General features: G+C 44.1%; 1 protein-coding gene across 5 annotated transcripts in view; it reads left to right on the top strand.

The window, feature by feature from the left end:
- Positions 1-20,501, top strand: part of ANKS1A (ankyrin repeat and sterile alpha motif domain containing 1A) — a 731,235-nt gene that overhangs the window by 73,036 nt on the left and 637,698 nt on the right. For all 5 annotated transcript variants that reach the window (XR_006388413.1, XM_044288191.1, XM_044288189.1 and 2 more), the window contains exon 3: positions 18,888-19,044. Coding sequence is in view for 4 of the 5 variants with exons in the window: in XM_044288191.1 (XP_044144126.1) it covers positions 18,888-19,044 (157 nt within the window). In the remaining variant the exon portion in view is untranslated. The remainder of the gene's footprint in view (positions 1-18,887; positions 19,045-20,501) is intronic.

The raw sequence follows: 20,501 nt of genomic DNA, 5'->3' as shown, positions 1-20,501 counted from the left end.
ACTTTTTACAAAAAGGCTTTGACATGGGGTTAAGACCATCCACACTCAGGGTACAGGTATCAGCCCTCTGAGCCCTCCGAACTGGCGAACCATTGGTGGATAAAGCGATTTATGAAGGCAGTAACGAGGCTACGTCCGACTCTAAGGTCTCAGGTACCTTCCTGGGATTTAGACATCGTCCTTAGGGGACTATGACATCATCCTTTTGAACCTCTGAGTGACTGCTCTTTGAAGCAAAAATCCTACAAAACTGCGTTCCTGGTTGCCATCACCTCAGCCAGAAGAATAAGTGAACTACAGGCCCTTTCAATTAGAGAGCCTTACCTACAGGCCCTGGACGACAGGATAGTTCTAAAACTAGACCCGTGTTTTCTACCAAAAGTAGTCTCGAAGTTTCAAGGACCAGGAGATCACTCTTCCCTCCTTGTTTAACAACCCATCTAATGATTGGGAATCTACCCTTCATTCACTTGATGTCAGACGGGCAGTACTGGATTACTTAGAGACCACTAAAGACTTTAGGAAGTCAGGCTGCCTCTTTATCCAGTTTGGAGGAAGAAACAAGGGTCAGAAAGTTTCCAAGTCCTCCATTGCCAGATGGATCAAAGCTGCTATCGCTTCTTGTTATTCCTTACAGAATCGTTCCTGCCCTGATAATATCAGAGCCCACTCTACCAGGGCAATGTCCTCTTCTCAAGCAGAAAGAGCGGGCGTCTCCCTTGAGGAGATCTGTAAGGCAGCCACTTGGTCCAGTATCCATACTTTTGCCAAACATTATAGATTGGATCTTTTAAAAAAAACTGATATGTCTTTCGGACAAAAAGTCCTTCAGTCTGTGTTTCCTCCCGTAGATTCATATTTGATATACCTCCTTGTATGGCCGTCGTGGTGATGATATGGAAAGCCGGAATTAGTACTTACCGGTAATTCATTTTCCATGAGATCACCACGACGGCCCGTATTTCCCTCCCTGTTAATTACCCGGGGGTTGATATGATGAAATATTTTCTCCTGTTTATTTATTTATTTATTTTTTCACGTGTGTATCCACCACCCTTTACTCTGGTATTTTGAAAGCACTGGTGTTGGGAGGGGAGTATTTAAACCTTTCTCTGCTTCCTGCCCCTACAGAGGTCAGGGGTTAATCTCCTTGTATGGCTGTCGTGGTGATCTCATGGAAAATGAATTACCGGTAAGTACAAATTCCTTTTTTTTTTTTTTTTTTTTTTTTTTTTTAACTATCAACTAAAAAAAAAAGACAGTCCAGCAAAATCTGCCTTCCAAAAACCGTATGGCATTCCTTTCCTTCTGCGCCCTGCCGTGTGCCCGTACAGAAGTTTACGACCACATATGGGGCGTTTCTGTAAACTACAGAGTTAGGGCCATTTAACAGGGCCTTTTGCAGCCACCGCCCCTTTAACAGGGCCTTTTGCAGCCACCGCCCCTTTAACAGGGCCTTTTGCAGCCACCGCCCCTTTAACAGGGCCTTTTGCAGCCACCGCCCCTTTAACAGGGCCTTTTGCAGCCACCGCCCCTTTAACAGGGCCTTTTGCAGCCACCGCCCCTTTAACAGGGCCTTTTGCAGCCACCGCCCCTTTAACAGGGCCTTTTGCAGCCACCGCCCCTTTAACAGGGCCTTTTGCAGCCACCGCCCCTTTAACAGGGCCTTTTGCAGCCACCGCCCCTTTAACAGGGCCTTTTGCAGCCACCGCCCCTTTAACAGGGCCTTTTGCAGCCACCGCCCCTTTAACAGGGCCTTTTGCAGCCACCGCCCCTTTAACAGGGCCTTTTGCAGCCACCGCCCCTTTAACAGGGCCTTTTGCAGCCACCGCCCCTTTAACAGGGCCTTTTGCAGCCACCGCCCCTTTAACAGGGCCTTTTGCAGCCACCGCCCCTTTAACAGGGCCTTTTGCAGCCACCGCCCCTTTAACAGGGCCTTTTGCAGCCACCGCCCCTTTAACAGTATTTAATCACAGTATAGATGAAATATACCTGTGCGAAGCATGGTCCTTCTGCTAGTAAGAGATATATATAAAATTTCGTTTCTGTCTGTCTGGATGTTCTTTATGCGCAACCAAACGACTGGACTGATCTTCACCAATCAGGTGTCCGGGAAGATTTTCACCTCTCTGGGACTTGCCGTTCCTGAGAGATCCCCCAAAAATGACCTGCATTAGCCAATAGAAGCCAGCAAGCTTTTCACTTAAATCCGAACTGCCATATACACAGTCACATGTCCCTTATTAGCCAATAGAAGCTCGCAGGTCCTACTCCAGGTTGCCATAACAACTGATCACAGGTTTTAGCAGTTCGCAGGTCCTTTAATATTCAGTCATATGACGTATGATCGAACAACTACACTGCTACATGCATGGGGGTTATGGAAACCTGGAGTACAACTCTGTGTAAGTGGAGACTAAAAGCCTGCGAGCTTCTATTGGCTGAGTAACATCACCGCGGCGGGCGGTGATCGCAACAAGGTGCCTGCTCAAATCATTGAGCACACACCTTGGGTCAATGCGCGGGGATCGCCGCAAACCGCAGGTCAATTCAGACCTGCGGTTTGCGGTTTTTACCTGGTGCGGCGGGCAGCGGTACCATCGGGTCCCCATGCGGCTGTAGGGGGGACCCGATGGCATGGAAGGCAGCGTGATGCCTTCCTTAGGCATCGGCGCTGCCTTCCTGTTACGTGCCTGTGAGATCCAGCCCCCTGGGTCTCACAGGCATGTAACAGGAAGCTGTAAGAATATGCCCACCACGTTTGACCATGTCCACTGGACTTTTCTAGACTCTACCCTGAGACAAATTGGGTTAGGTCCCAGATTCTTAGATGGGATTCGTGCCTTATATTCCCCCTCTGCAGCCAAAGTGTGGGTAAACGGGCTTTTATTTCTTTCCATCTCAATCCGGAATGGTACCAGGCAGGGGTGTTCGCAGTCCCCTCTGTTGTATGTCTTAGTGATGGAACACCTGTCCAACGCATTCCGTCATAACACATATGTACAGTCATGGCCAAAAGTTTTGAGAATGACACAAATATTAGTTTTCACAGTGTTGGCCCTTCTTTTTCAGGATCTCTGCAATTTGACTGGGCATGCTCTCAATCAACTTCTGGGCCAATTCCTGACTGATGGCAACCCATTATTTCATAATCACTTCTTGGAGTTTGTCAAAATTAGTGGGTTTTTGTTTGTTTGTCCACCCGCCTCTTGAGGATTGACCACAAGTTCTCAATGGGATTAAGATCTGGGGAGTTTCCAGGCCATGGACCCAAAATGTCAATGTTTTGGTTCCCGAGCCACTTAGTTATCACTTTTGCCTTATGGCACGGTGCTCCATCATGCTGGAAAATGCATTGTTCTTCACCAAACTGTTGGATTGTTGGAAGAAGTTGCTGTTGGTGGGTGATTTGGTACCATTCTTTATTCATGGCTGTGTTTTTGGGCAAAACTGTGAGTGAGCCCACTCCCTTGGATGAGAAGCAACCCCACACATAATGGTCTCAGGATGCTTTACTGTTCGTATGACACAGGACTGATGGTAGCACTCACCTTTTCTTCTCCGGACAAGCCTTTTTCCTGATGCCCCAAACAATTGGAAAGAGGCTTCATCAGAAAATATGCCCCAGTCCTCAGCAGTCCATTCACCATATTTTCTGCAGAAGATCAATCTGTCTCTGATGTTTTTTTTTGGAGAGAAGTGGCTTCTTTGCTGCCCTTCTTGACACCAGGCCATCTTCCAAAAGTCTTTGTCTCACTGTGCGTGCAGATGTGCTCACACCTGCCTGCTGCTATTCCTGAGCAAGCTCTGCACTGGTGGCACTCCGATCCTGCAGCTAAATCCTCTTTAGGAGACTATCCTGGCGCTTGCTGGACTTTCTTGTATGCCCTGAAGCCTTCTTAACAAGAATTGAACCTCTTTCCTTGAAGTTCTTGATGATCCTATAAATTGTTGATTGTGGCTACTAAGATTGCACCTCAATATCCTTGCCTGTGAAGCCATTTTTATGCAACGCAATGATGGCTGCACGCATTTCTTTGCAGGTCACCATGGTTAACAATGGAAGAACAATGATTTCAAGCATCACCCTCCTTTTAACATGTCAAGTCTGCCATTTTAACCCAATCAGCCTAACATAATGATCTCCAGCCTTGTGCTCGTCAACATTCTCACCTGAGTTAACAAGATGATTACTGAAATGATCTCAGCAGGTCCTTTAATGACAGCAATGAAATGCAGTGGAAAGTTTTTTGTGGGATTAAGTTAATTTCCATGGCAAAGAAGGACTATGCAATTCATCTGATCACTCTTCATAACATTCTATAGTATATGCAAATTGCTATTATAAAAACTTAAGCAGCAACTTTTCCAATTTCCAATATTTATGTAATTCCCAAAACTTTTGGCCACGACTGTACATGGTATAACAATTCAGGGTTCCCAGTATAAAACAGCGTTATACGCAGACGTTCTACTGCTGTATATCACTCATCACTCTTTCCTCGATACTAAGTGAATTTGAACAATTTGGCCATTTGAGCAACTGTAAAGTTAATTATACAAAATCTACAATTCTCTATATTTTCATCCCCCCGGTAGTTTTTGCTAGACTTCTTGCCCTGTTTCCTTTTTAGGCACCAACCATTTTCAATTAAATATTTGGGGGTGCAAATTCCCTTGGACCCGGATGTTTTATATTATCTGAATTATTTTCCCTTACTGGAATGTACAAGCCAATAAAAACGTCTTGTCTTGGTTCGGTCGAGTAACTGGCTTACCATAGTCAAAGTTTAGCCTTAGAGGAGTACCCCAACTGAGAACTATACCACTTTCCCCATTTCCGCTTTGGAGACAGACACCAAAGCACTGCTTGCAGCGTCTGATGAAACTGAGCCAAATGGATCCGTCTTGGCACACAATGTAAGTCAATGGGGAGGGATCAGTTTTCACTGACACAATCTGCCACAGTAGAAATCGGATCTGTCCTCCATTGACTTTCAGTGGTGTTCAAGATGTATTTGTCTTGGCTATGTTAAAGTTAATACAAACGGGTCCGTTCTGAATGGATGTAGGCAGCTGTATTATCTGAACAGATCAGTCCACGACGGATCCGCACAAAACGCGAGTGTGAAAGTAGCCTAATTTGACCATGCCAAATATACTGCATCGCAAGGTTTACCTCTTTGGGCTTATTGATGATCTTCCTCTTGCTGTGGCTTTACGCACCAACAACCATGTTCTCAATGAACCCAAAAAACTCATTAATATCAAAGCTGAATATTTTTGGAAGTAGTTTTTAGTTTTAGCTATTTTAGGGGGATATCTGTGTGTGCAGGTGATTATTACTGTGCATAATTATCAGGCAACTTAACAAAAAACAAATATATACCCATTTCAATTATTTATTTTTACCAGTGAAACCAATATAACATCTCAACATTCACAAATATACATTTCTGACATTCAAAAACAAAACAAAAACAAATCAGTGACCAATATAGCCACCTTTCTTTGCAAGGACACTCAAAAGCCTGCCATCCATGGATTCTGTCAGTGTTTTGATCTGTTCACCATCAACATTGCGTGCAGCAGCAACCACAGCCTCCCAGACACTGTTCAGAGAGGTGTACTGTTTTCCTTCCTTGTAAATCTCACATTTGATGATGGACCACAGGTTCTCAATGGGGTTCAGATCAGGTGAACAAGGAGGCCATGTTATTAGATTTTCTTCTTTTATACCCTTTCTTGTCAGCCACGCTGTGGAGTACTTGGACGCGTGTGATGGAGCATTGTCCTGCATGAAAATCATGTTTTTCTTGAAGGATGCAGACTTCTTCCTGTACCACTGCTTGAAGAAGGTGTCTTCCAGAAACTGGCAGTAGGACTGGGAGTTGAGCTTGACTCCATCCTCAACCCGAAAAGGCCCCACAAGCTCATCTTTGATGATACCAGCCCAAACCAGTACTCCACCTCCATCTTGCTGGTGTCTGAGTCGGACTGGAGCTCCCTTCCCTTTACCAATCCGGCCACGGGCCCATCCATCTGGCCCATCAAGACTCACTCTCATTTCATCAGTCCATAAAACCTTAGAAAAATCAGTCTTGAGATATTTCTTGGCCCAGTCTTGACGTTTCAGCTTGTGTGTCTTGTTCAGTGGTGGTCATCTTTCAGCCTTTCTCACCTTGGCCATGTCTCTGAGTATTGCACACCTTGTGCTTTTGGGCACTCCAGTGATGTTGCAGCTCTGAAATATGGCCAAACTGGTGGCAAGTGGCATCTTGGCAGCTGCACGCTTGACTTTTCTCAGTTCATGGACAGTTATTTTGCGCCTTGGTTTTTCCACACGCTTCTTGCGACCCTGTTGACTATTTTGAATGAAACGCTTGATTGTTCGATGATCACGCTTCAGAAGCTTTGCAATTTTAAGAGTGCTGCATCCCTCTGCAAGATATCTCACTATTTTTGAGTTTTCTGAGCCTTTCAAGTCCTTCTTTTGACCCATTTTGCCAAAGGAAAGTTGCCTAATAATTATGCACACCTGATATAGGGTGTTGATGTCATTAGACCACACCCCTTCTCATTACAGAGATGCACATCACCTAATATGCTTAATTGGTAGTAGGCTTTCGAGCCTATACAGCTTGGAGTAAGACAACATGCATAAAGAGGATGATGTGGTCAAAATACTCATTTGCCTAATAATTCTGCACTCCCTGTATATAATTGTAAGTACCCCAAGAGGCCCACCAAAAATGCCTGGCTTAGAGAGATGAATATGGTACTCCCCCTTGAAAAGCTAAGTTGTTTATCCTGAGGTTGTCCTGATAAATTTGACATACCGTATTTTCCGGCGTATAAGACGACTGGGCGTATAAGACGACCCCCAACTTTTCCAGTTGAAATATAGGGTTTGGGCTATACTCGCCGTATAAGACTACCCCTCCAACAACATTTACTTTGGCATCAAGATCTGCAGGTAATTGTTGTGCAATTTTCGTCTTTTGCCTCAGTACCATACTATGCCTTTCCAAGACTCTAGTACACCAGGATGCAGTGGCCTTAAATCTGTTGCTGTGATCTGGGTTAGATTTGGCTTACTGAAGTGCAAACAAACGTATTTTATTGTGTGTCACTACATAACCGTTTTGGTGATGCTCATTCACCACCATGTCTGCTACATGTTTTTAGAGTTCTGGCCAATGTGGGGTGCCTCTCCTTAATGCACACTTACCCCTTGGCATACTCTTTAATGCTTTTAATTTGCTTTCCAGTCGCAAACCATCTTTTCTGTTACTCCATATTGTCTTGCAGCAGCGCAGTTATTATGTTCCATGGCGAAGTTTACAATTTTAAATTTGAAACTGGCTTCATATTTCTTTCTTCTTGCTGGTAGAGCCATGATGGGGTCTTGACTGTTAGCCATTTGTATACTGTACAGTTTGTACTGGTGCTATACTGTACGAACCGATGCAGATACTGGTGCCTTACTATATGTACAGATACTGGTGTTGTTACTGTATTCACCACCACATGTATCTGCTCCCAGATAGACTGTTTTTTTCACCACAGATAAGATGCACACCAAACTTCATTAGAGATCCGCCAACATTAGAATTGGCTGAAGTGCAGATGCTCCTGCTCCCCCCCCCCCCGCCTTCCCTCAGAATCGCCAATCCAACCCAGTATACAACAACCAGCCAATCACAGTAAGCGATGTACCGGTATTTTCTGTGCACACTGCATACAAAGCCTGCTTGGATTGGGTGGGTCAGCTCTCCCTGCCTGCCCAGCCCTCCCTGTCTTCAAGACGATCTGAGCGGTAGTACGCAATGTGATACTGCCGGCATGAGAAAACCACTGAGAGCAGGAAGAGGGGGCTGCTTCAGGAGCGGCTGGCCGGTGGATGCAGCACACGGTGGCTCAGCTAGAGGGTGCCTGTCCCTGAAGCTGGAGAAGGACAGCTTCTCCAGTCTTGCTAGGAAGTAAGTTTCAGCACGCTGTATACCGGCATATGAGACGACACCTGGCGTATAAGACGACCCCCACCTTTGAGAAGATTTTCATGTGTTAAAAAGTAGTCTTATACGCAGGAATATACAGTAATTTGGGACCTTGGTTAAGGATTCTTTCCCACTGGTTTGGGACCTTTTGGCTCCTTAGCCTTTATTTCTTTTAGATGGCCATGCTTCTTTTTTTTTTTTTTTTATAACAATACCCATGTCAAGTATACATTTCCAGACAGTAGGACATGTGGCCATTAATAGTAAATACACCAGTTGCTTAAATTAACTAAACATTATGTGATTGGCCATCAAAGTAATAGCATATATGAGTGGTTACTTGTGTTTGATCTAGATTAGAGATGAGCGAATTTCATATTTAGAAATTCGTTCACACTTCGTTTGTTGGTAAAATGGGAATTGCGTTATAGATTCTGTTTATCACGGACCATAACACAATTCTATGACGGAATGCCTTTAGAGGCATTCAGTTATTCATTCCGTCATAATAGAAGTCTATGGGCTGCAAAACGGATCCGCCCCATTTCCGTTATGCAGAGGAGAACTCCCCTGCAGAACTGAAACCGGACGGATCAGTTTTGCAGCCCATAGACTTCTATTATGACGGAATTAATAACTGAATGCCTCTATAAAGGCATTCTGTCATAGAATTACATTATGGTCCATAACGCAATTTACCTTTTACCAAGAAATTAAGTGTGAACAAATTTCAAAATATGAAATTTGCTCATCTCTAATCTAGATCAAACAGCAACCACTTATATATCCTATTACTTTGATGTCCAATCACATAATGTTTAGTTAATTTAAGGAAATTGTATATTTACTATTGATGGCCACACTTGCCTTTTTTTCATACCGTTTCTTTGAATAAACTTTCTTTAAAAAAAAATATAAAAATTAGTAAAACCTTAAAAAATATATAAGTTTGGCATCTCCATAACTGTATCAACCCACAGAATACAATTATCATATATTTACTACAAGAGGAATCCCATAAAAAAAAATCTAAATCCAAAACACAATTGCCATTTTTGCCCCCGTCACCTCAACATTTTTTTTTTAAAGTGACTAAATAAATATATATACACAGAATAGCCAATTTTGCCCACCTTACCTCAACAAAAATTGGTATAAAAAGTGATCAAAAAGACATATGAACCCCAAAATGTTACCAATTAACCCCCCCCCCTCCCCCCCGAAAGAGTTAATAAAAGCGAATTAGTAAATTTTACTTTCTGTTGCTTGGCTAAATACCTTTTGCGTCTAGCCCTGCTTGGCTTGAACGCCTTTTGCGTCTAGGCCTGTGAGCAGGGCCGCGGCATCCCCGGGCAAGTGCCGGGGCCCAATGCTCCTGGGGGTCCCACTGAGCTGCTATGAGCACTTCCATCAATACAGATGGGAGCTCTCACTGCTGTCATTTCACTGACGCAGCACCCCTTTGGTGGGCCCTCTGAGCTGCAGAGACTCAGACACGCCCCCTCTATACAGGACATGCTGCCTGAGGAGAGAGACCACAGGGCTGGAGCAGAGAAGTGTGAGAACAGTCTGTGAGTAAGTCTGCACTGTGACTGTATCTTGTCTGTGGGACAGAAGGGGGGGGGGGGACTCTTCGATCTGCCGCTGCTTCATTCTATTTAGTTGTGTTACTGTTTCATTAAGCAGTTTGTCTCCATGACACCTGCCCCCCCCCACACATATCCTGTCCTATCTCATCCTCATGGGGCCCCTGCTGTCTCCTTTCCTCCCTCATGTATCCAGAGATCCTGTCCCACCCTCCACAGACCTCCTGCCCCTACTTCTTGTATGAATCCCCCTCAGAGCCCCTTCCACCTACTTGCTGTGTCCACCCCTCCTGTCCATCCAGGGCCCCTGTCTCACTCCTCTGCCTCTCATTATGGTGGCATCTGAACAGCATTTACCATATGGACCTTCTAACGTTACAGGGTCATGTGACTGTGACCCCCACCCCGTACTGTGCCCGCTTACCACACCCTGTGCAGTGCCCATAGTCATTCCCTGTACTGTGCCCTCTTATACCCTTTTATCCGGTCACTGTATGGTGGTTTTATCATTGTATGGCGGTGTTATCACTAGATGGCGGTGGTATCCAATAACTGCATGGCCATAACTGTATCCCCTTCCATGCCCACACCACTTTTTTTAGACCTGGCATGAGCAGGAAAAGATACAGATTGCGGTGTTAAGGACCTTTGCGCCACAATCTGTGATGTATTTCTATATAATAAATGACCCCCTAATTGTATTATTATTCGGGAGTAGGGCTAATATCTTTATATTATATAGATTCTAGTGTCTAGTGACTGTGCCCAGTCAGTTCTAGCTACATCACTGCACATCTCCTTCTCTCCTCCAGGCCTGGCTCACTGCTGCAGCGGGCCGCCGGAGAGAAGGAGCGCAGGGAGCTGCGGTTAGTGAATGACAGGACCACCAGCTCCCCTGCAATGATAGGTATGTGATGGGGCCACTGGGGGTCATTCATCACACTGTGAGGGCCCCTTACACAGTATAATGACTCCCAGTGCCCCCCATTTAGTATAATTATCCCCCTTGACCCTCCATTTAGCATAATGACCACCAGAGCCCTTATTAAATATAATAACCCCTCGTGCCCCCTCCAAACAGTATAACCCCCAGTGTGGGGGCGAGTGGGGGTCATTATTCTGAATGGAGGGTCACTATACTGTGGGGTCATTATACTGTGAGGGCCCTTTACATAGTATAATGACCCCCAGTGTCCCCCATTTAGTATAATGATCACCAATGACCCTCCATTCAGTATAATGACCCCCAGAGCCCCCTCCATACAGTATTCCCCCAGTGTGGGGGCTACTGGGGGTCATTATTCTGAATGGGGGCGACTGGGGGTTATTATTCTGAATGCAGGGCCACAGGTGGTCATTATACAGTGGGGGTGGGAATTGGGGGTTCATTATACTGTGTGAAGGGCCACTAGTAGTCATTATACTATGTGAAGGGCCACTAGTAGTCATTATACTGTGTGAAGGGCCACTAGTAGTCATTATACTGTGTGAAGGACCACTGGGGGTCATTATACCGTGTGGGAGCCACAGGGGGACATATCAATGTAAAAAAATGCCTCATGGGGGCCCACTGGGATTTATCGCCCAAGGGCCCACATGAACCTGGACCCGGCCCTGCCTGTGAGCCCAGGAGGTCTTAGACCTCTTGCAAGAGATCAGTGGGCTCCTCCCAGAGGGATGGATGCCACAGGCTTCCATTATGGTTAGAGAGTTGCAAAAAAATTGGAGATTTTACAGTCTGAAGTACCTAGAGTAGACGTAACAGAAAAATAGATAGCAATTTTCACTTTGCACCACCTGCTGTAAATGAATTTCTGCAAAACACTTTTGGGATCAAAAAGGTCACTACACCCATTGGTAAATATTGTTAGGGTTGTCATTTCTAAAATGGGGACATTTATTTTTTTATTTTATTTTTTCCTATTTTAGCCCACATCCTTTATAATTGTCAGCCAGTGCTATACAAATTACCAAACTAGGCCACAAATGCACATCGATACTTTAGTACCTGTATGGATTCAATACAGGGATTTGCCTTTTATCGATACTAGGCTGCGCTACTGCACAGCCTAGTATCACAGAACATGGAACACACTGCTCTCAGCGTGTGCCATGTTCCCTCAGCAGCACAGGGGAGAAGGAGGGAGTCTCTCCCTCCCCTCTGTGCTGCTGCTGCCACCAATGAGAGGAGAGAGGGGTGGAGGAGGGGAGGGACTGTAGCCACTGCGCAATTAATGAAGATAATTAACTTTTAATACAGATAGGAGGCGGGTGCCGGCGGCAGAATCACATAGTCGGCACCCGACCTCTATGAACGGGAGCCTAAATCGCCGGCAGTTAACCCCTCAGGTGTGGCATCTGTATCTGTATTAAATGTTAATTATCTTCATTGGTGGAGCAGTGCGCCCCAACTCCCCCAGTATTAAATCATTAGTGGCAGTGGCCACAGGGTCCCCCCCTTCCATCATTGGTGGTGCAGTGGCAGTTATGATCGGAGCCCCAGCAGTGTAATCGCGGGGCTCCGATCGATTACCATGGCTGCCAGGACGCTACTGAAGCCCTGGCTGCCATGGTAAGCTCATTGCTGCTGTGTGCGCAAAGCACAAGGCAGCAGGGACAGTGTAAAGTCCTATTCACCCTAATATATCTCTATTAGAATGAATAGGACAAGGGATTAAAAGATCCCAGGTTCTGGCCCCTAAGGGGGGGGAAATACTTTATAACTAAAGTAAAAAAAAAAGTAAATTAAATAAATATATATATTAGGTATAAATCATCCCCTTTCCCAATTTTACATAGAAAATATATAAACAATAAATAAACATATTGGGCTACTTTCACATTAACGTTTTGGATTTCCGTTTGTGAGATCCGTTCAGGGCTGAACTGATCTGTCTGTGCAGATCCATGACGAATCCACACCAAACGCGAGTATGAAACTAGCCTAACATATCGCAACTTCCGAAAAGTCCAAACTATTCAAATATTTTAAAAAAAATCTATGTGGTGAATGCCATAACAGAAAAAAATAAATGCGCGATTCGCTGTTTTTTTACGTTTTCTTGTCCCCTCAAAAAATAGGATAGGACTGTTCAATTATGGGCTGTAAAATGCAGAATGCACGCAGCATTTTTTGGTGTTTTTTTTTTTTTTGCGTGGTATTGAATAGTATCGAGTATTAAAATATTTTTTTTATCATATCGAAATCGAATCAAAATTTTGGTATCGTGACAACCCTACTCTGCAGTGCTCAAACAGCAGTTTATGACTATATATGGGTTGTTGCCGTATTCAGAAGAAAAAGGGTAACAAATTATGGTGTGTATTTTCTCCTGTTACCCTTTGTGAAAAATTTGGGCCTAAAGCAACATTTTTGTATAAAATATGCAATTTTTAATTTTAATGGCAAAGTGTTCCTAAATTCTATGAAATGTCTATTGGGCCAAAATGCTTACTACAATCCTTGAAATATTCTTTGGGGAGTGTAGTTTCCAAAATAGGGGCCATTTCTTGGGGTTTTCCACTTTAGTGATACCTCAGGGTCTATTTAATATGTGACCTGACACTCAAAAACCATTCCAGGTAATCTGGCCTCCTTTTCTTCAGAGCCCTATGGTGTGCCCATTCAGCAGTTTAGGACCACATATGGGGTGTTTCTGTTAAATGGGTTGTCCGGGTTCAGAGCTGAAACCGGACATATGCCTGTTTTCACCCAGGCAGCCCCCCTAATTTGAGCATCTGAGCATTTCATGCTCCATTGCCCACCTTTGACCTGTGCTGGAGATCCGTGGGGAAAGCTAGATGTAGATGTCACCGGCACCAATGGGCAGGCATTAGCGCGGCTCTTACCTGTAACACTCTGACCTGAAAAATACATATATTGCTGTTTACCCACACAGCAGGATATGAGCACATATGGGAGTTTGGCACATTCAGGAGAAAATGGTGACAAACAGTGTGGTGCATTTTTTTTTTCCTGTTACCCTTTGTGAAAAAAAAAACTGGGCATAAGGGTGCTGGCACACAGTGCAGTTCTGATATGCATTCAGAGTGCAGTTTTCAATATAATCAGTTTAGCATCCTCATTCACCCCTTCACTACCAGCACTGTACATGTACGGCGTTGGAGCGAAGTGCAAACATGGTGCCATCTTGTGCGTGCAGCGCGCCTCATGGCCGGTGGTTCTCCTCCATTTCAAACAGCAGCAAACCTAATGAATGCAACCAGCAGTAATGCTGATTCTGGTCATTAAAGCCTTATAGATGTCGTGATCAAGTGTGATCATGGCATCTAATGGGTGAAAATCTAATGAGGATGATGATGATTGGTTTCAATACGCTGGATCTCTGAAGAGGGTATTGAAACTGCAATTCTTATTTGGGCCAGCAGGTGGCAGGACAACATAGGAAATTAGCAATTTTCCTCTAATCATGGGTCTAAAAGGAAAAAAAAAAGCTTCAAGCTTCAAAACCATAAAAAAGTAAAAAATAAAAAATAAAATTAAACCACTGAAGAAGGAACAGTGTTGTTCCGAAACGCGTTTGGTACACAGCATGGACCATTACGGATTCACCGTTTACAAGCTACACTTTGGCCATTATCTTCTCTTCCGGCACCAGCCTTTTCAGAGATTACTAGTAGTAGCATCATTACACAGCTGATGGACTGAGTCACGGGATTCACTTTAACACACGAGGGACGCCACGTAGTGCGAGCATAACGTGACCGCGCTGAAAGATCCAACGCCGATTCCTCAGTCCTGCAGTGAAACTCCAAATGTGCAGCCACAGCACCCAATGAACCAGTAATGTACACGAAAAATATCTGTGTGTATGTGTCCGCATTATAACAAGTTTGGGTGTGAAAAGTGAACCACAGAGTGCTGTTAAAATTGTGAGAAAAACAGGTGCTTTCATTTGAGATCTTGAAGAGGTGTGGATCTGCTGAGTAGGAAATTTTCTTTACAGATACGCTGCTTCATATGAACTATCTTTTCATTTATAACCAAGTGCAATTATTTGACATTGACCAACTATTGAAGTATCATATTTATTCTGCAGATATAGGATTCTGGATTTACTATTTATTCCTTATGGTATGGATTGCTGACTTTTTATCTATGTATAAATAGATTTTATAAATATTAATAAATATTTATTGTTTAGTCCACATTGCCCCAGATATTTTGTGTGCCCTCCATCTAGGGCTGAAACGATTACTCGATTTAATCGAGTAATTCGACACAAAATAATCCTTGATGCAAATTTTTTGCATCGAGGATTCGTTTGGGTCATGTGACCATGGAGCGGGAGTGAAGCGCTTGCTATTGCTCACCGCTCTGTGGTCACCCGCCGCCCGCACCGCGCTGTACTGGATCCTGACACATCGTCAGGTCATAGTGCACGTAAGCACGCACTATGACCCGACGCTGTGTGCTGAGTGGCTGGCAGCGGAGGAGGCGGGGCGCGAGTGGCGGTACAGATTAGAACTGCTGGTTATCGGCGGAAGGCTGGTAAGTGGCTGCATGTGTGGAGAGGCACTGTGTGATTAGTGCTCACCATGTGTGTCCCAGCACGGAGAACCCCCATGATAACATGTTTACCACCGTACTCCTGTAGTCTGTTCCCACAGAGGAGCAGACTACCAGAGTACACTGTATGCCGGAAACCCGCCGGATCCCATTGTAGTGAACAGGAGATGTGAATCTAGCCTTACTCACTCACAATCTCCCCACCTCTGCTGTTCTGATGCTTCGGTCCCATCTGGTCCCTAGTCCTAGCTCAACATACAGGAAATTCCCACTCAGGCAATCGCTGGCTAAGGCGGTCCACGGTTGCGTCGCTGTGTGTCAAGCCAGAACCAGGAAGTGGAGAGCAGCGGGCACCAGAACAGCAGTGTCTGGGAGTTGGTGAAGGCAAGCAATGCTTATTTTTCATTTCTAGCCTATGGTATTCTGGAACTTTTTTTTTCTCCCCCTAGAAAACACCTTTTTTTAAAAAATGTATTTCTTGGGTTTATAGATACTGTATGCCTCTTATATAGCAACACAACTTCACACTGCTAGACACCAAAGCATACAATTTATAACAGACCACCGCTTATCATGTGCTTTTTTTCATTTTGGTTTCTTCTCATGTGACTACGGGAATGTTGGGTGGAGCATGGACTTCTAGTTAGAGCTGTGTCACCTGTGCCGGAATGGCCAGAGGATGATAGGGGTAGTAGTGCTCACTGGCCTTGTTTAGAGGGGCTGATGATTGGCAGCATAGGGTGTTAGAGCACCCCCTGTCGTTAGTGGCTGGTTCAGCGTGGTTTGGGTTTTGTTTCCTTTTAGTTTCTGATGTGGGTATATCCCTTCACCATGACATCACTGTGCGCACTATCCCTGCACTGTGACATCACTGTGCGCACTATCCCTGCACTGTGACATCACTGTGCGCACTATCCCTGCACTGTGACATCACTGTGCGCACTATCCCTGCACTGTGACATCACTGTGCGCACTATCCCTGCACTGTGACATCACTGTGCGCACTATCCCTGCACTGTGACATCACTGTGCGCACTCTCCCTGCACTGTGACATCACTGTGCGCACTCTCCCTGCACTGTGACATCACTGTGCGCACTCTCCCTGCACTGTGACATCACTGTGCGCACTCTCCCTGCACTGTGACATCACTGTGCGCACTCTCCCTGCACTGTGACATCACTGTGCGCACTCTCCCTGCACTGTGACATCACTGTGCGCACTCTCCCTGCACTGTGACATCACTGTGCGCACTATCCTTGCACTGTGACATCACTGTGCGCACTATCCTTGCACTGTGACATCACTGTGCGCACTATCCTTGCACTGTGACATCACTGTGCGCACTATCCTTGCACTGTGACATCACTGTGCGCACTATCCCTGCACTGTGACATCACTGTGCGCACTATCCCTGCACTGTGACATCACTGTGCGCACTATCCCGGCACTGTGACATCACTGTGCGCACTATCCCGGCACTGTGACATCACTGTGCGCACTATCCCGGCACTGGGGGAGAACGAAGGGCGTTGGGGACTGATGGCAGGGGGTCTGGTGAATTTTTATTAATTAATTTTTTCTTATTAGAATACTCGATTAATCGTAAAAAATAATCGATAGAATACTCGATTTCTAAAATAATCGTTTACTGCAGCCCTACCTCCATCTATACACAATCATTTATTTTTCTTGCTACAACCTGGGGTGGGTTGTGGAGTGAGCACCTATATACAGTGCAGACCAAAAGTTTGTAGACACCTTCTCATTCAAAGAGTTTTCTTTATTTTCATGACTATGAAAATTGTAGATTCACACTGAAGGCATCAAAACTATGAATTAACACATGTGGTATTATATACATAACACAAAAGTGTGAAACAACTGAAAATATGTCATATTCTAGGTTCTTCAAAGTAGCCACCTTTTGCTTTGATTACTGCTTTGCACAATCTTGGCATTCTCTTGATGAGCTTCAAGAGGTAGTCACCTGAAATGGTCTTCCAACAGTCTTGAAGGAGTTCCCAGAGATGCTTAGCACTTGTTGGCCCTTTTGCCTTCACTCTGCGGTCCAGCTCACCCCAAACCATCTCGATTGGGTTCAGGTCCGGTGACTGTGGAGGCCAGGTCATCTGGCGCAGCGCCACATCACTCTCCTTCATGGTCAAATAGCCCTTACACAGCCTGGAGGTGTGTTTAGGGTCATTGTCCTGTTGAAAAATAAATGATGGTCCAACTAAACGCAAACCGGATGGAATAGCATGCCACTGCATAATGCTGTGGTAGCCATGCTGGTTCAGTATGCCTTCAATTTTGAATAAATCCCCAACAGTGTCACTAGCAAAGCACCCCCACACCATCACACCTACTCCTCCATGCTTCACGGTGGGAACCAGGCAAGTCCATCCGTTTACCTTTTATGCGTTGCACAAAGACACGTTGGTTAGAACCAAAGATCTCAAATTTGGACTCCTCAGACCAAAGCACAGATTTCCACTGGTCTAATGTCCATTCCTTGTGTTCTTTAACCCAAACAAGTCTCTTCTGCTTGTTGCCTGGCCTTAGCAGTGGTTTCCTAGCAGATATTCTAACATGAAGGCCTGATTCACACAGTCTCCTCTTAAAAGTTGTTCTAGAGATGTGTCTGCTGCTAGAACTCTGTGTGGCATTGACCTGGTCTCTAATCTGAGCTGCTGTTAATGTGCGATTTCTGAGGCTGGTGACTCGGATGAACTTATCCTTCGCAGCAGAGGTGACTCTTGGTCTTCCTTTCCTGGGGCGGTCTGCATGTGAGCCAGTTTCTTTGTAGCGCTTGATGGTTTTTATGACTGTACTTGGGAACACTTTCAAAGTTTTCCCAATTTTTCGGACTGACTGACCTTCATTTCTTAAAGTAATAATGGCCACTCGTTTTTCTTTACTTAGCTACTTTTTTTCTTGCCATAATACAAATTCTTAACAGTCTATTCAGTAGGACTATCAGCTGTGTATGACTTCTCCACAATGCAAATGATGGTCCCAACCCCATTTATAAGGCAAGAAATCCCACTTATTAAACCTGACAGGGCACACCTGTGAAGTGAAAACCATTTCAGGTGACTACCTCTTGAAGCTCATCAAGAGAATGCCAAGAGTGTGCAAAGCAGTAATCAAAGCAAAAGGTGGCTACTTTGAAGAACCTAGAATATGACATATTTTCAGTTTCATACTTTTTTTGATAAGTATATAATTCTACATGTGTTAATTCATAGTTTTGATGCCTTCAGTTTGAATCTACAATTTTCTACAATCTACAATGAAAATAAAGAAAACTCTTTGAATGAGAAGGTGTCCAAACTTTTGGTCTGTACTGTATATCCACTCACCAAGTGTAGCCACTACTACCTTTATTCATACAAAAAAAAAAAATGCATCCTGAATGCATGTCAAAACAGCTCTGTGTGCTGACTTTTTCACAGCTGTGAGACACCTGTTTAGCCAGAAATACCCTTTCCACCGCTTAACTACTTTTAAGTACTGTTGGGGAATGGTAGGGGTTATTGAGCTGCTAGGCACTTTTGCAGATGTGCCATGGGCTCCATACCCATTCGGAGTATTCAGCAGTGTATTATACTGGTGTTTTTTCTCTTGATGTTTTTGCAGCTCTTATTGTTGCCTATATGTTTTGCAGCTGCTATTTTATTGGTCTCATGTATAACTGCTTGTCAAAGTCTTATTGTGTACTTTAATTCTGTTGCTCATAAGTTGATGGTTTATCTTTGTATCCCTATAGGGAATTGGTAGAAGTTCTGTTGAGGTATGAAGCTGTAACAAATATCGCAGATTGTAAAGGATGTTTTCCATTGCATCTAGCTGCATGGAAAGGAGATGCCCATATTGTGCGACAACTCATTCATCATGGACCTTCACATGCTAAAGTTAACGAGCAGGTATTTAAAATCTATCCTTTCTTTACCCTTTAAGAATATTTCTGAACTGTATGACAATGACTATAGAAATAAATACAAAAAATACATTTGTATTTTTCTATTAACCCCTTCCCGACATATGACGTAATAGTACGTCATAGCGGGAAGAGACTTAATGATTGGGCGGGCCCCTGCGGTATGTAAAAGCGATGACCGCGGCATGGAGTGTGTTTTGCTGCGGGTGAGGGTCTAAAGAAATAAAATGACATTTACAAAATGATTCAAACATAAAGTAGACATATAGGAAATGTTAAGTAATAAATATTTTATGAGGTAACATTTTCTGTTTTAAAATCAGAATAATATAATTTTTTTTAATTGGGAATATTTAGAAATTTTTGCAAAATTTTGGATTTTTTATTTATTTTTGTAAATAAAGGTGAATTACATTGACTCCAATTTAAGACTGTCATTAAGTCTAATGTGTAATGGGAAAACAGTGTTAGAATGGTTTGGACAAGTAAAAGTGTTACAAAGTTATTGCCTCATAAAGGGACACATGTAAAATTTGCAAAAAATGGCCTGGGCAGGAGGGTGAAAACTTTCCAATAGGGCTTATAATCTAAGTTCCCTATCAGTATGGTTTTCTTGTGTGGGAAGAAATGTAAGTATCCAGAGAGGCCCATAACAGTGACATTCACAGTGCCCCCATAACAGTGACATGAACAGTGGTTTCAGAACGGTGACAGCCACAGTGCCCCCATGAGCATGCACAGACTGGGAAACTGGATTCGGTTTTCTGGATCACTTGGTACTGGATTCGGCATTAATACATTTCAATGGAAATTAATGCTGGATCCGGCATTCTGGAAAGTGTTCCAGAATTTTGGCTGGAGAAAATACTGCAGCATGCTGCGGGATTTTCTCCAACCAAATACCATAATAGGGACTGAACTGAAGTCATTCTTTTTTTTTTTTTTTTTTAAATCACATTTTATTAAAGGAGATTCATTTTGCATACAGACACTGTATAATGTTCCATACATCGAACTCAGTGCACAATTACAATGCCATCCTTTTGCAAGACAACAAAATTCCAATTACCATCTCCTCATACATTTTTTAGAATTCCCTTCCCCCCCCCCTCCCCCCCGCAACAAACCAAACCTTACAACCATAAACCTTTGGTCACAATCCATACATTTCTCAGCCGATCTGGGCCCGATATTGATACCATCCTGCCTCCCATCCGTTCGGTCCTCCCCAAGTGCCTTGTCATCTTGTATATTTCGTTAAACCCCTTAATCCATAGACAGATTTCTTAACGTCCCCTTCAGTTGTTCCTCCAAATACCATCTGGAGTTAAGGAAAGGAGTCACAACCTCTTTCCTTTCTACCAAATCCAAGGAGAATTCTATGAACTGTCTCCACTTATGGAAGAACTGCTTGGTTGCTTTCTCCTTATTGCTCTCCGCGTC

The sequence above is a fragment of the Bufo gargarizans genome, chromosome 3 (genome assembly GCF_014858855.1).
Source record: "Bufo gargarizans isolate SCDJY-AF-19 chromosome 3, ASM1485885v1, whole genome shotgun sequence".
Classification (NCBI taxonomy): domain Eukaryota; kingdom Metazoa; phylum Chordata; class Amphibia; order Anura; family Bufonidae; genus Bufo; species Bufo gargarizans.
This window is presented reverse-complemented; position numbering and strand designations above follow the sequence as displayed.